The sequence below is a fragment of the Labeo rohita genome, chromosome 3 (genome assembly GCF_022985175.1).
Source record: "Labeo rohita strain BAU-BD-2019 chromosome 3, IGBB_LRoh.1.0, whole genome shotgun sequence".
NCBI lineage: Eukaryota > Metazoa > Chordata > Actinopteri > Cypriniformes > Cyprinidae > Labeo > Labeo rohita.
Window position 1 is genome coordinate 3644501 of NC_066871.1, and position 16062 is coordinate 3660562.

Below are 16062 nucleotides of genomic sequence, written 5' to 3' on the forward strand. Positions count from 1 at the left end.
CTGCAGCGCAGCAGTGCAAACGCAGCATTTAGAAGCAGCTGCTGGAATGATTATGGATGCTGGGCAGGTGCATGTTGGGAAAAGAAACATGATGCTCAAGCTACAGTATGTTTGGAATAGAATACTATCTTACTGCAGCATATATAGACTGTATACTACAGACTACAGAATAAAATCAAACAGCGCAGTGAAAAATGCAGTAAAAATATGTATGTTGTTTGTGCGTAATAACATTAGAACTTTTAATCTGATCATTTAGTAGGTCAAGAAAGATATTTAAAATCATGCTTAACATGCATCTAACATTGCACTGCTGGATATATTACACAAACAGTGCTCTGTTGAATAATACAAATTTTGTGAAATGTTCTAGGTAAACCAGGTGTTCTATGCATACACATAATGTCCATGCTGCATACTTTAGACATAGTTTTAGTAGTGTGATAGTCAACACTTGGTTCAGTGTTGCTAGAGGTCATTAATGGAAACAGCTTTATGTAATCAGTGTTGGAGGGAATGTGTTATCTGTCAATACTGCTCAATCAGGAAATGTCATCGGACTGTGGAGACACCAATTGAGACAATAATACAGTCTCTGCAAAAGAAACCCTTCTCTTCATCTTGTGTTTTAAATGATTTATACCATAAATGTTCCCTTCTGGTGGAATGACCTACTCAATCCGAGCAGCTGAGTCTTTGGCCATCTTAAAAAATCAGTTAAAAGCACATCTCTTTCATCTTTATTTGACCCTCTAACCATAGCACTCTCTATTCTAATTCTATTTTTTTTTAAAATAGCTAATTAGCTTCTCTATTCTTTATGTTCTATTTTTTCTATATGTTTTCTTCTTATTTATCATACAATTAACAAAAAGCAAAAAAAAAAAAAAAAACAAAACAAAAAAACATTAAAAACATAATGCTAAAATAATGCTTGCTCTATTCTTTTTCTATTCTATCAGTTTTTTTAAGATCAGGTTTGCCCGCCATTCGCAATTTATCTGCAAAAGCGTTTGTGAACGCGCTAAAGACGTATCGTGTGTGCGCAGAGGTATGCAAATACATTTTTGACAGGCAGGTAGGAAAACCATTCAAAGCGTTCGAACCGAGAGTTTTGATTGGACGAACATTTTTTGGTCCTACGCCTTCCACAGAATAAAGAAATACATAGAAATGCATTTAGCTTAACTTAACTTGATTGATTGCTATCGGGATGTGAAGAGACTTTCAACCAGCATAACAAACTTATATAACTTACTCAACATTTTTGTTTGCGGACTAACTGCAAATAAAAATCAGATACCTAATCGATTCAAATTCAAGAGTGAGAAACATATTGACGCAGATTTTTAAACTCGTTTGGTCTGAACTGAAACCCACTGACTCTACTTCACTGCTCTGTGAAAACGTGCGTCACAGATTCCCCTGCACATGGTAGAGGGATAATCCTAATCTCACAAACAGACTTCATTCATCAAGAGCAGCATTAGAGATTAAACTGACCACACCTGAACTGATATTGCAATGTTAATAACTTTCATTGCAACAGCTGGCTCATATTTCCTTGTGTACTTCATCTTGTATCTCAGATTATGAAGGATTCAAACTCGTTTTGAAGGTGAGTGATATAGATGCACACAGTACTTCATTTTTATTTATCTATTTATTTTTTGATTGTTCATTAAGCATCTGATGCCCAATGAAGTCATTTAACTGATTTGTGTTTTTTTTTTCTTTCTCCCTAGTAAAGAGGACATGTCGTTGGATAATGTGGAAAATTCCCTCAGGGTGAAATCAGACTTTCAGCAGAACAAAATCCAATCCTCTCATTGTATCTCCTGTGTCTAATCAATTCTCTGTTTACACGAACTAGGGTCATGGATTCAAATTAGTCCAGACAGATAATCTTTGTCTGCATGATCTCAATTACTTTTTACAGTCTAAAAATGAATGAATTGCTGCTGTCTCTTTAAATGTAGGCCTACAGTAGGTGTTGAATGTGTCAAATAGATGTACAGTATGTGATGTCATACTTTGGAATTTTATCTATTAGGATTACATAATTTGTGATGTGACAAAAATACATTTATCTCAATATACAAATATGCTATACTAAATAGTAAAAACACTAAAATAGTAAAATATTTTATGATGTCAAAAAAAACTATTAAAAAAAAATTGGGCTTGTCCACCTTGATATTGCTACAAGCCAAGGCGAACTACAAATTAATTTTAAATCACACTGCAGATGATATTTTTAATCACTGGTAAGTTTTATTGTGATAGCTACTGTCACAGTTTTATATATAAAAATCTTAGAATAGATATTCGTTCCCTACCTCTGTTTTTTAACAAAACCTCCCAGCAATGCAAGTCCTTATTGCTTTGGTTGTGACACATTGTCATACAAAATAAAATAGCATTTTTAACATTTTATCAATATATCTTTCAGCAGCAGATAAGTAACATTCATGACTTAATCCATAAACATTAACTTTCATGTCTTCAGTCGCTGAAGCTCTATTGCACATCAAAAGCACATATACTGCTATGACCATGACATTCTTTACATATTATTCAAAGATTTGCTGTAGTGTGTATATTTACAACTCTTTGACCGTTCATGTTGTATGAATGCCAGATTTCATCCAAACCCTGAGATGTTGAGTGTATTTTTGACAAGATCACAGAAGATGCAGTACATGGACTTAGGAGTTTTACAGTATGTTCACTAAATGAAAGTGCCCTAGATTAGCATTAACGCTTACTGTCATTAAAAATGTATGGCTAATCTTCAATACTGATATTATAACAACCAACACAAGACAATCAAGTACTCTATATGTGACCCTGGACCACTAAAACAGTCATAAATTAAGATTTATACATCATCATACATAAATAAGCTTTTGATGCATGGTTTGTTAGGACAGGACGATATTTAGCCGAAATACAACTATTTGAAAATCTGGAATCTAAGGGTGCAAAAAAAAAACAAAAAAAACAAAAAAAAAAATTCTAAATATTGAGAAAATCACCTTAAAAGTTGGCTAAATTAAGTTCTTAGCAATGCATATTATTAATCAAAAATTAAGTTTTGATATATTTACGGTAGGAAATTTACAAATATCTTCATGGAATATGATCTTTACTGATCTTTACCTAATGATTTTTGGCATAAAAGAAAAATAGATCATTTTGACCCTTACAATGTAATACTGGCTATTGCTACAAATATAAACGCTTTTGTGGTCCAGGGTCACATATCAACATTATTTTCTTTTGTACAGAACAGTGTTTACAGAAAGTTGAGAGAAATAACACATTGTTAAGAGACCAGCTCATTAACAGGTTTTCAAACCATCTGTGAACATACAGTACTTCATATAGGCATATATCTTGCCACCATAAAAATACATATTTTTAGTCACAACCACATTAAATACGGATGCATGATTTATCTTAAATCATGACACCACTGAAATGAATTTTAAGTGTTCAAAATGTTCCTCTATTGTACGTGTAATGGCATAGACCAGATCAAAACAAAATACTTGGTTTTCATATTCACTATCCTTCATTATACCGCCTCTGCTTATAGAGACAAACATGATTTCATCATTACACTAGCTTTTGCACAAGGTATTAACCCGCGTGTGGGGACAATCAGACAAAACTGTCTGTACAGCAAAATCTAGTATGCTACAAACCTAGACAGCATCATAGACTGGTTGTGAAAGCTGTTCCCAAAGTAAGTAGGTAGCAGCATTATGCTACAACCCAAGGTAGACTACCTTATTTTGGCCAAATGTATTCTTAATGGAGAAAGCAATCCCAGAATGCATTGTGACAAGCTTGGAGAGAAAAGGAAAAAAAAATGCATCCAAGATGGTAGACAGGAAACTAGCTCTACTCAATCAGAATAGACTGTTTCTACGTCACTATGTGAATACAATGTTTTAAAATCGTCTCAAAATATCAAACATGTTTAGTATCCTCTGACTAGATGAAATCAAAGTTTGAAGCAAAAAAAAAACAAAAAAAACATCGGCTATTACATGACTGCCTGTGACCATCGTACACTTGCCATTTTCTTTGAAATACAGTTGAAGTCAAAAGTTGACATATACCTTGCAGAATCTGCAAAATGTTATTTTACCAAAATATAAGGGATCATACAAAATGCATGCTATTTTTTATTTAGTACTGACCTAAATACACTTGATTTACAATATTGTGTTATTACCTAAATGATCCACAGCTGTTTTTTTGTTTAGTGATAGTTGTTCATGAGTCCCTTGTTTGTCCTGAACAGTTAAACTGCTCGCTGTTCTTCAGAAAAAAATCCTTCAGGTCCCACAAATTCTGAGGTTTTTCAGCATTTTTGTGTATTTAAACCCTTTCTAACAATCACTGTATGATTCTAAGATCCATCTTTTCATGCTGAGGACAACTGAGGGACTCATGCAACTATTACAGAAGGTTCAAACACTCACTGATGCTCCAGAAGTAAACACAATGCATTAAGAGATGGGGTATAAAAACTTTTTGAATTTGAAGATCAGGGTAAATTTCACTTATTTTGTCTTTCTAGGAAAAATGAAAGTATCTTCTGAAGCGCAGTACTAAAAAAAAAAAAAAAAAAAAAAAAAGATATTTAGGGAAAAATAAGAAATATGTGATCTTCATTCTGTTTAAAAGTTTACACCCCTGGCTCTTAATGCATCGTGTGTCCTTCTGAAGCATCAGTGAGCTTTGGACTTCTGTAATAGTTGCATATGAGTCCCTCAGTTGTCATACAGTCATTGTTCGAAAGGCTTTAAATACACAAAAATGCTGAAAAACCACAAAATATGTGGGACCTAAAGGGTTTTTCTGAATAAAAAAAATAGCATGCATTTTGTATGATCCCTCTTATTTTGGTAAATAATTACGATTTTGCAGATTCTGCAAGGTGTATGTAAACTTTTGACTTCAACTGTATGTCAACTCTGACTGCCCAAGATCTACATACTGACTTTGGCTTTCGACACCTCCAGATTGGCCAAAAATCTGTGCAAAAGTTGTGCAGTGTAATCTACCCTCGGTTTGAAACATTATCTACAACGCGCGCCGTTCTTGTCTATATTATAAATTGATTGCGTATAGACTGTCGGAGTAGATTTGAAAGTTAATGTTTGTTGATCTGTCATCTTAGATAAGCCTAAGTGAAAGTCACAAGACATCCGCAACCCATCCTTTTGGATTCCTTTCAAACCACTGGCAAAATATTGCACTCAAAACAGCAGCAAAACAGCTGTTCACCATATAGTCACCATGCATCTTTTTTTTAAATCAGTCATATCTCAGGCTGTTGTCTTAAAGGTTTGAGTTGTAGTGGATAAGTATCCTGACTAGAAGCTGTGCTTTTGACGTCATCAATATTGGATCTGTCCAAAGCCACACTGTCTCTTCTAATGTTCTTCTGATCTTCTTCATCATCATCGTCGTCATCCTCTGTTTCCTCTTTATCCATGAATGCTACTTCATTCTCGTAACAAAAAGAGTTGGAGCTAGATCTGATGTACGTCTTTTCAGCCAAATGTCGAGCGCTGCATTGAGGCGTGCTGGGAACCTCGTAAGTGTTCTCGAAGCGAGAGTAGTCCACCTTGTAATGGTTTTTCTCCTCAAAAAGGACTGGCTCAAAGCGATGGCCCCACAGGATTTCGCTCGTCACGTAAGAGCTGCGACACTGCGTGGTCATGGCCGTAGCTTCCACCATGCCCTCCAAAATTACCACTATCTCCAGCTCCGAACTTTCCAGTTCCTGTTTGCTCATGTCATAGAAAGGACTGTCCTCATCAATCTCATGCACAATGGTGATGGGGGACACTAAAAATATGCGGTCGATGCCAGTGTCGAATCCGACATCAATATCTATCTGATCCAGCGGGATGAACTCGCCTTCAGCGGTGGTGCGGGATTTGAGCAGCTGGGCGCGAACGTGAGCTTCCACCAGGTGGCTTTTCCGGAGATTCCCGACCCTCCACATTAGACACAGTTTACCGTCTCTCATGGCTATTGTGGCATAGTGACTGAACACAAGGGTTTCGTTTCTTTTCTTAGGCTTGGCCATCTTAGCCATGACCGCACCAATGATGAAGGCATCAATGATGCATCCCAAGATGCTCTGGAAAACCACCATGAAGACAGCAAAGGGACAGTCCTCCGTTACATATCGGTAGCCATAACCAATAGTTGTTTGCGTCTCCACAGAAAACAGGAAGGCTGCTGTGAAGCTGTCAACATTCGAAATGCATATCTGTTCTTGATTCTCCGAGTCGGATGAAAGTGCAACGAACCAAAATATAAGTCCAAAGAGCAGCCAGGATAGCAGGAAGGAGAGGCAGAAAAGGACCATCATCCAACGCCAGCGGATGTCAACGCACGTCGTGAAGATATCGGCCAGGTAGCGTTGACCTTTTTCGCTCATGTTGATGAACTGCACGTTGCAGCGTCCGTCCTTGTTGACGAAGCGGGTTTGCGTTTGCTGCTGCGTGTGAACTTTGCCGCCCACATTTCCATTGCCGTAGCCATTTTGCAAGGTGATGGGGGACAGCTTCATCCCGCCTTCCTCAGAGGAAACTATGCTGTACCGGTGTGATCTCACACTTCCCATCACTGCCGTAGGAGGGGGTTGAGACTCGTCTGCTTTGGAAAACAGTCTGAGTTTTTGGAGGACGCGTTGGAGAAACACTTTCGACCTCTCACATGTACCACTACACAAACAAAAATCTATATATCCCCAGAATCAAGCAAATGTGAAGATGGTGCTCCAAAAAAATAAAGTTACAAAGATCTCTCCTCTTTCATGGATTGAGTGGACCTCATTGGCAAAGCAGGGCTGTAGAAAAAACACATAGACAAAGTAAGAAATCTGAAGAAGCGAGTTTGAGGAATGAGAAGCCAAGCTGTTCAGTTTGCACAAAGTAAATTATTAATTATGAACAGTAACATTACAGGGTTTTAAAGATTATCTGTCAAGATCAAAGAAAATGTTTTCATGCATGTAAGGTCATTTCTCCTTTGGGCGGCATTAATATCAAGAGTGATGTAACATCTGACATGACCTGACAGAGCTATCCAGAAACAGATTAGAGCTGCATATTCAGTCAGTGAATTATACACATCATATATAACACCAAATATATAATATATAAAGTCTATTAGATGACTATATTGTTGACAAATGGACAAATACACTTACAAATGTTCCATACAAGTAGTTTGTCAAAAACATGATGTAATGAAAACAGAATCCAAAGTAACTGTATTAAAATTTGAGAGAAAAATGCTGTTTAAAGAAGTTTTAGAGGAAGTTTAGCATGTCAGTTCAAAATGAGAGGACGTTTTATACAGCAAATGTTTTGCATTTGACCTTCTTTTCTGTCAATGCAATCTATATGATCCAGACAGATTTAATACACTAACAGAAACAAGTTTCAGAATTAACTAAATTAAAAGTGTCACACTGCAGGACAATAAAAATAAACATTTAATGAACGTTAAAACTGCGAAAGACAAAACATAAGCACAACAAATCATTCAGTATGTGAGTACAAAAAAAATCTACAAAATGATTTAATGACAACAATGTGCTACTCAACACTGTCTAAATTGTCATTGAGACATACTGAGAAAGCTGATAATTGATAACAAAAATACATCATGAAAGGGCTTTATCCCAGATATAGTTATATCTTATTTAAACAGCTTTTTCATTATGTTAAGATAAGCTTGTGCTTATTTTGTTCAGGTGGAATTATAGAACAAGGTATATATGCGGATGGAAATACATTACATAAATACACTTGAATGTCTTTTCCTGAGGAGATCAATATAGTGTTGTGTGCTATTATAACATGACTGTCTGTTTCCAAGTAAGAGAATTGGAAAGTATGGATCTTTATACATTAATAAACACCACTGTTGTACTATAAACATACATAGACATAAATATATAATTCGAAATCTAGAAACCACAAAACACCGAATTATTGATAAATGCTGCATGTTGAAAGATAATTAATCTGTCAATAATGTAAAAATGGATAATCATAATTCCCCACAATTCATAAACTGATGGCATAAAATGCCAGACAACTTGACAGTTGTCAAACAAGAATCAGCAAATAGCAACATACATAACTGCTCAACTCTAACGAGTGCAACACTAGTTTTATCTATGGTAAACAAAGATATGGCCACATAACTAAAACGAAGCTTACCTTCTGGAGTTCAAGAGCAACAGAAGTTCGCATCAGCACATTTCCGCAGATAGCAGTTGTTGTTATCCGGTGGGAAAGATCAGTCAAACATGATGGGGCTTGATGGTGGTTTCGATCATCTCACTCAGTGTTGGCCAAAGCTCAAGCCGATCGAAGAATAGTTTTAAAAAGCCTGTTAATCTCCGCCCTGCTGTCAGGTCATGACAGTCAGCTGTGTGATTACAGCATCTGTCTCTCACAGGATGCATCCATCACCATAACATGATGTAATACACAATAATTAGGGATAAATAATCAATACAATAAATTAGTAGACTATTATTTTTTCTTTTCATATTTATTAAGTTTTCAAGGAGGGAAAACATTGCTCACTTTTTTTTGACACGTTAATACTATTAAGATCTAACAAAATACAAAAGAAGAAGGAAAAAAAAAAAAAAAAAAAAAAAAGCCTAAACACGAATGTCATCGCGTCGTTTCTACGACCAAATTCTCACTCTCATGCTCCAACCTAGCAATATTAGTCTGGAATGAAATAATAATAATAATAATAATAATAATACATACAGTTATGATGTTCAGAATATTCGATATTACTTATCTTCATGAAGAAATAAATATAATATTTAAGTAAAATCACAGTAAAATGTTACAAATATATGCCGTTCAAACGATTTAAAACAAATCTATTACTTATTTGATAAAAATACAGTAATAACAATAATATACTGAGCTAATATTACAAGTCAAAATAACTGTTCTCTATTTTTATGTCCTGTGATGACAATTTTTGTTTTTACCTTTCTGGTAAATAATCATTTTATGCTGATTTGCTGCTGAAGCAACATTCTTTCTTTCTTTCTTTCTTTCTTTCTTTCTTTCTTTCTTTCTTTTATGAATAATTAGCTCACTGCTTTTTACAGATCAGCATGCATAGATAAGCGTTTATGATCCTGGGTATTCTCCAGCACTTCTCAACCTAAACCCATCAGCGTCTCAGCGTCCTGGGATTAAAGTTTCTCCTCCGGGTGTTTATTTAACCAAAGCACATGTCACATGTCACATCATTAGATCCAGCACCTGAAAATATAGAAATCAATTTAAAATTCATATATATTTTTTATTTTATTTTTTTATTTTACATACAGTATTTAATTCTTAAATTCTTAATGATGTTTATAGATTAAATTTTAAGTTGCTCTTTGTGAATTGTGACTGATGTTTTTACTTTGACACTCACCTTGATGGGTCACCAGGGTCAGTTTAGAGTAAACAGTGTCAAAACTTTTACTGGTTTTCCCTACTAGACTTGCAGATGTGAGTTCAATCTCAGCATAGACATGTTGAGTAGGTCCACTTACACTGTCTACAATCAATAATAGAGAAAGGAATATTTGGTTTAACTTGATTTCCTCTGCAATTATATCATAGTGAAAAAGAAAGAAAGAAAGAAACAAACAAACATGGATTTGATTCCCACTCCCACTTGCTGATTCAGTAAAAAATATTATGAAAAAACAATTTAAATGACATTATTAGTTACCTGTAGTAATGTCATTATTAATCGTTGCATCAACAGACTCATAAATATGAGCAGTTCCTGCAATGAATGAATACCTTAATTAGTTTGCAATAGTATATTTTCCTAAACTACTACATTTTATGAATACAATCCCACACAGAATATTGTGTTCAGGTTGACTTGAAAATATAAAGCACTGAGGAGTAAATATCTCATGTGCTGTTAACATTATAAATTACAGAAAATAAATATATCTAAATGTTATAAATATTTGTAATAATAAAATGGCATACAGCTGAACTATAATGTAAGCTTAACAAATATCATGCTAAACTTTAGTTTTTTAGTTATTTCTAAGTGTCTTCAGTCTTGTAAAGATGTATATTTATTTATGGTTAACAGGTAAAGACTGACCGGACAGCAGTGTGTTGTTTCCTGTTTCACTCTGGTTCTGCTCTGATGTCTGACTGCTGTTCTGCTGTTGACTGACACTAGAGGGAGACTGAGATCTTACACCTAGACAAACATAACATGTTTACCTAAATGTTTTACAACTGACTTTTAATCTCCTTCAGGCATATAGTACATGTTTGAGAATGACAGAGTGTTTTGATAACATGTTTTTATTAATTTATAACATTATAGTTCTGTTCCACAACATACTGTAAGCTTCCTCAGTGTCTGCTGTCTTCATAGGAAGCATCCATACTGTAACTCAAATTAAACTAAATAAGTGACTAATTTGGAGCACTTTACATGTGCAGTAAATACGTGCATCATACAAATATGATGGACAAGATGGAGGACTCATGACAGTTGATTTCACTACTTATGACATGAGTATTTATATCAATACTTTTCTGCCTAAGCTCCCAGCCGGTCCAGATGAAAACTGCCCAGAAACCCTCTAAAACTAGCCAAAATACCAGCTCTACCAGGTTGGGAGAGCAGTTGAGACCAGGCAACCAGCTTAGTTTGTCGTAGGTCAGCAGCTCACAAGGTTTACGAACAGAGTGTAAGTCTGCAAATGCGTCATTTAATTTTAATATGTCAGATGATAAACCTTTGTTGTTTCTGTAGCGCCACAGCAGGACCAAGACGACAATGATCAAAAATGAGACAATCAGTCCTGCAGTCACTCCAATTATCATAAGACTGAGACCATCAGATCTTGATTTTCTGGAGGAAGCTGAGATACATAGATTTTACATTAAGATTAGATAAGATTAGAACATTAAAACAATGCTTATAGTACTTAGTCTTACCTGTGACTGAGATCCAGCTCTTGGGTGAATCTCTCATTTTCTCTGGGTTTTTGCAGTAGTAGAAACCCTCATGTGACTTTGAGATATTAGAGATGATCATCTCTGTAGTTTGACTTTGGATGAGTGATCCATCTTTATAGAAATCAGCTCTGAGGTTTGGTGAATGTTTATATAAACAGCGTAGAGTCAGAGTATCTCCTTCAGTCACAGGATGAACAGGACTCTCCAGAATCACACCAGCTACAGAAACAGAGGAAACATATGCCAGTTGAAAATACTAAGATTATATTAAGAATATGGTAACATAAAATAATAGGCCTAAAAAAACAAACAAATTGGTTACACTTTATTTTAAGGTCCAATTCACACTATTAAATATTAGTTATGATTTTTGCTCCTGTTATAAAATGATCGTGCACAATAAGGCATTAATATGCACTTTATGAGTACTAATAAACAGCCAGTATGTTAGTAATAACCATGCTAGTTAATAATGAGAATAGGGCCTTAAACTAAAGTGGTATCATAGATTTTTAGTGCCGCCTCCCCATTGAGTGTTTTTTATGCCCATGTGACGTTTCCTGCACTTGTTTAATCAACTTGATTTATGCTCTGATTGTAAACTGCCAGTGAAATGAATAAATACAGAAACACAGACTCACAGTGTACAGTGATATTAACAGGATGACTGTTCTCTCCAGATTCAGACTGACACCAGTACACTCCAGTGTCCTCTGGGAGGGTGGATCTGATTGTACATGTAGATCCTGTTTGTGATCCCCACACTGATGATGAACAATCTTCCAGCCGTCCACTGTCTGTGTATCTTCTCACTGTCCATCTATCAGAGTTACTCTGTTCGTCACAGCTCAGAGAGAGAGAGACAGATGTGAAGTGTTGAGTTCTGCTGGGACTGATGATCAGAGGCACTGGAGGAGAAACACCTGAGAAGACAATTACAGCTACTATTTGGAATGTTAAAAAATAAAGTTTATAAAGAAAATTTTAATGAATAAAGAGGTCATAGCATACACTGTTTTTGATAGGCTTGTTCAACTATTTTGCCCTCAGATCATTATGTTAGCAATTTTTGTTCCACAAAAATCCATCCTAGAGCCTCAGAGAGTAAGCAACCTAAAAATTGCAAGTTGTATCTCCTGATTTACCAATGCTGTTGTTATATTCATTCTATGTTTGATTATTTTTTAGGGACGCAAAAGGCACCGATTTCATGGAATGACCCATTAATGATTTCACTGATGTTATGTGCTATGTGCTGCTATGTGTCCCACTGTGCTGATAACAATATTCCTGAAAAGCCTGTAAAGGTTTATCCAAACAACAAACCTTGGATAGCCAAATCATGTCAAGTGATAGGTAGTGTAAAAACACCTTTTTACCTTGTCAAAATCAGCCCTGTTAAGACCGAGCCATTCTATTGCATGTTCCTTTAAATGCTAATAAGCTCTGCTCACCCCGCCCCTCTCTTTTGTGGGGTGACGAGCTGGTCTGTTTACTTTAGCCGCCAAACTTGCTAACTAGCATGTTATCAAGAACGGTGATTTGCAAAGATGCATAAAAACACTTATACTCACTTCTGCTGTAGGTGAAGCTGCATCACGAATGATTAGCGCAAACATACTGTAGACGCATTTATGTAGATAGCCCCTTTTCGACTATCGGGCCGAACAGTTCTCTTTGCTTAAACGTTCCGTGCCGATCCGGGCCAGTCAGCACAGAGATACGGTTTCATTTTCCACTGTGGTGCTGATAACGGAACTTTTTGGGAATGTACATACAAATGCGTTAGTCATTGCCTTGGTAACGCAATTGTAATGTAAACAGCGATATGGACGATGATCAGATATTTCTGTTTTTGGGACTCCTTTTTTTCATCTGATATTTACTTCGTTAAATAACAGAAAAAAAGGACACAACTCTAGGCGCAAAAAATAAATTTAATGAATAATGAATTCTCTGCATGGTTGTCTAACCGTGCCGGGAATTCCAGGCCGAGAATGGTTTGTAATCATGCCGTGCCATACCAGGCTCAGGTGGAAACACAATTGGAACCGTACCTGACCGTTCTATGAACCGTTCGGCCCGATAGTGGAAAAGAGGCTGATGTTCCTTCTAAAACAAAAGTAATGTTAATCCTTTGCATCTTCAGCGACTCAGATGTCAGGAGTAAATGATGACTGCTATGTTCATTATTACGTCCAACAACAAAACACCTCAATCGCTCAATCTGAGACATTCTTGTCTTCCCCTGCACTGGAGTTGAAACAATGGCGGTCAGAGTCGAACAGTTCACAGCTCAATCAGGGCGGGTCTAAGGTAAGACAGTCATGTCAATCATCGTGGGAGCAGCCTTTGTCGGTATGACGTCACACTGACAATAAGCTGAGAATGGCTTGATTTAAAAAAGGGGATATTTCTTAGATACTATTAAAAAAATTGTACTAGGTGGATTTTTATCATAATAGGGTTGTTGTGTGCACAAACTGCCAATACACATTTATGTTCAAACAACATGTAAAAGTGAGTTTTGCATCTGTTGACCCCTTTAAAACAGAGGCAGCATGCATTTAAGGAAGGAAATATTTGAGATGAAACAGTTAAAAAGGGAAGTGAAACTGAAAATAACTAAGGCAAAGCTGTGCTATAAAGGAAGATGGAATGGGAGTTAAAAAAAAACAGCAATTTGGGCTCAGTCTGACATGAAAAGCATTGTTGGTTTAAAGCTTAAAACAGATTCTAAGTTGTCACTGAAAAGGTACAGAAATAATTGTCAGCTTGCACAAGCGTTGGATTTTATGTGAGGTTTAATACTCATGATTTTAGGAATATTATCTGTGAGCAGAAAAGGAATTTATGTGGCAATAGTCATCTGCTCATTTCCTGCACAGAGCATTATTGGGGCCTTTTATTATAATACCTTTAACTGTCCCTCATTCAACAGAAGATGCTGAAATTATGGAAAATCTACAGTTGTTCCAGAGACTAAAAATAATCAGCCAGTAGCACTAAATGAATTTAGGCCAGTTGCCTTGACTTATTTAGTAAAGAACAATTTTAAAAGATTGCTGAAAAAAGAACTTCTTATAAAGGTAGAATGTTCCCTTGCATATAGGATCAGGTGAGTGGAGGATGCTACTTTACTGAATTTGGTATTTAAGCATTTGGATGTAACCGGTTATGGTGCTATGCTATATAAGGTGAATGATGCAGAAGTACACTGTCAGAAAAGAAGGTACAGTTCTGTTGCTGGGGCAGTACTATGTAAGGTAATATGTACCTTTAAGCTATTAATATGTACTGTTTAGGGGTAGGTAAGATACAAAGATGTACCTGTTCACTTTTGTGCTTAGGGTACCGCCCCAGCGACAGTACTGTGCCTTTTTTTCTGAGAGTGTAATCCAAAGGATAGTCTTTAATAATAACACCACAGAGAAAACATCAATAACCGGCAAGGACTGACAAAAACGGAGAGTATAAATATAAAAGCAAACAAAGGACTGATGACTTGAACAATAATCATATTATGTTGTATAGTATTGTAACATAGGAATCAAGATTTTGCTGGTACCTCATCAGTCCCTGCTGGTAGATATCATAACTACATTGTCTGGCAGCTAAAAGCTGTCACATCGCCTCGTTCATTCAGTTTGAACTCACCAGTGACCCATAGTGGTTGTTTGTTGCTGTAGGTTGTGTTATAAGCTGGTTTTCCTCTCTCTGCTCTGCACACATAAACTCCTGTGTGTTTTAGAGCAGCAGAACTGACAGTGTAGTTTCCTCCAGCTCCTCTGCTGCTGTCTGAGAGCAACTGATAACGATTTTTGTAGTCTGTATAAAGTAAAATTGTGCTGTTTCTTTGAGAATTTTTTTCTACAGAAGTCTTGTACATTACCTTTGCAGGTATAAACCAATTTAGATTGATTCAGCATTTTTAAATCCAATAATATTTCTGATTTGAAAAAATAAATAAAAAACAGTTTATTTAAGCACATCATAACATACCTGATAAAACAGTAACAGCGAACCAGCTGAATGTCCAGCCTGTAGAGGAGCCATTAACCTCACAGATCAGAGTCACTGGATCTCCTTCAGTCAACCACTTCTGTGGAGAAACACTTAAAACTGCTCTGGGAACTGAAATAGAGAAATCACTCATTAATAACATGGAAAATCTTGTGTGTGCATATGAAGATATAATCAAACTCACCTGATACTGTCAGTGTAACTTCATCACTAATGTGTGATGTTCGTGATCGTCCTCTCTCTGCTCCATAACAGGAGTATTTACCTGCATCAGACTCAGTAACAGACCTGAATGTGTGTTCCTGTAGTTCACTGGAAGCACTGAGTGAATTGTCTTTATACCAGCTGTACTTCCAGCTAATGACTCCTTCACCATCAATGTCACATCTGAGAGTGACTGTCTCTCCTCTGAATACATGTTGATCAGGTTTAATGGTCACTTTAGATTTTGGTCTTTCTGTACAACAATTCACAATGAAAATAATTTGCAGTTTTTACTGTATGAACACAGTAACTTGATTGTAAAACACATGCTAAATCAAGTTAGGCTGAAATGTTGTTCTCTATAGCTGTTAGTCACTTATTCAGTGTCTTATGAGTCATTTTCATTGTGTTCTCAGAGGAGTTCTTTATGTAATGAAAATACTTACCATATATTGTCACTGTTACTGGTTCACTGTAATGTGTGTAAAGTTTTCCTCTTCGTGCTCTGCACCTGTACTCTCCTCCATCAGTGACTTTTACTGAACTAATTGTTTTAACTGCAGTTTCAGTAGATTCAGGGTTTGAGTCTTTACTCCAGAGAAACACCCGTCCAACCCATGACTGATCCACCTCACATCTCAGAGTAACTGAGTCTCCAGTGAACAATGAACTCTGTGGCCACACAGTCAGAGTTGGTGTGGTGGGAATATCTGTCAATATAAACATCACTGAGAATTTGGAAACATTGAACGATTTTTAG

General features: G+C 36.2%; 1 protein-coding gene across 1 annotated transcript; it reads right to left on the reverse strand.

Moving 5' to 3' along the window:
* Positions 1-5338: 5338 nt before the first annotated feature.
* kcnj2b (potassium inwardly rectifying channel subfamily J member 2b) lies at positions 5339-6661 on the reverse strand. Its single transcript, XM_051106719.1, has one exon. The coding sequence runs from the start codon at positions 6656-6658 to the stop codon at positions 5339-5341; it is 1320 nt and encodes a 439-aa protein (XP_050962676.1). The 5' UTR covers positions 6659-6661.
* Between the last annotated feature and the right edge of the window lie 9401 nt (positions 6662-16062).

Bases quoted from the DNA above. Each gene is read 5' to 3' on its own strand.
- kcnj2b (XM_051106719.1), bottom strand. From the start codon at position 6,658: ATGGGAAGTGTGAGATCACACCGGTACAGCATAGTTTCCTCTGAGGAA.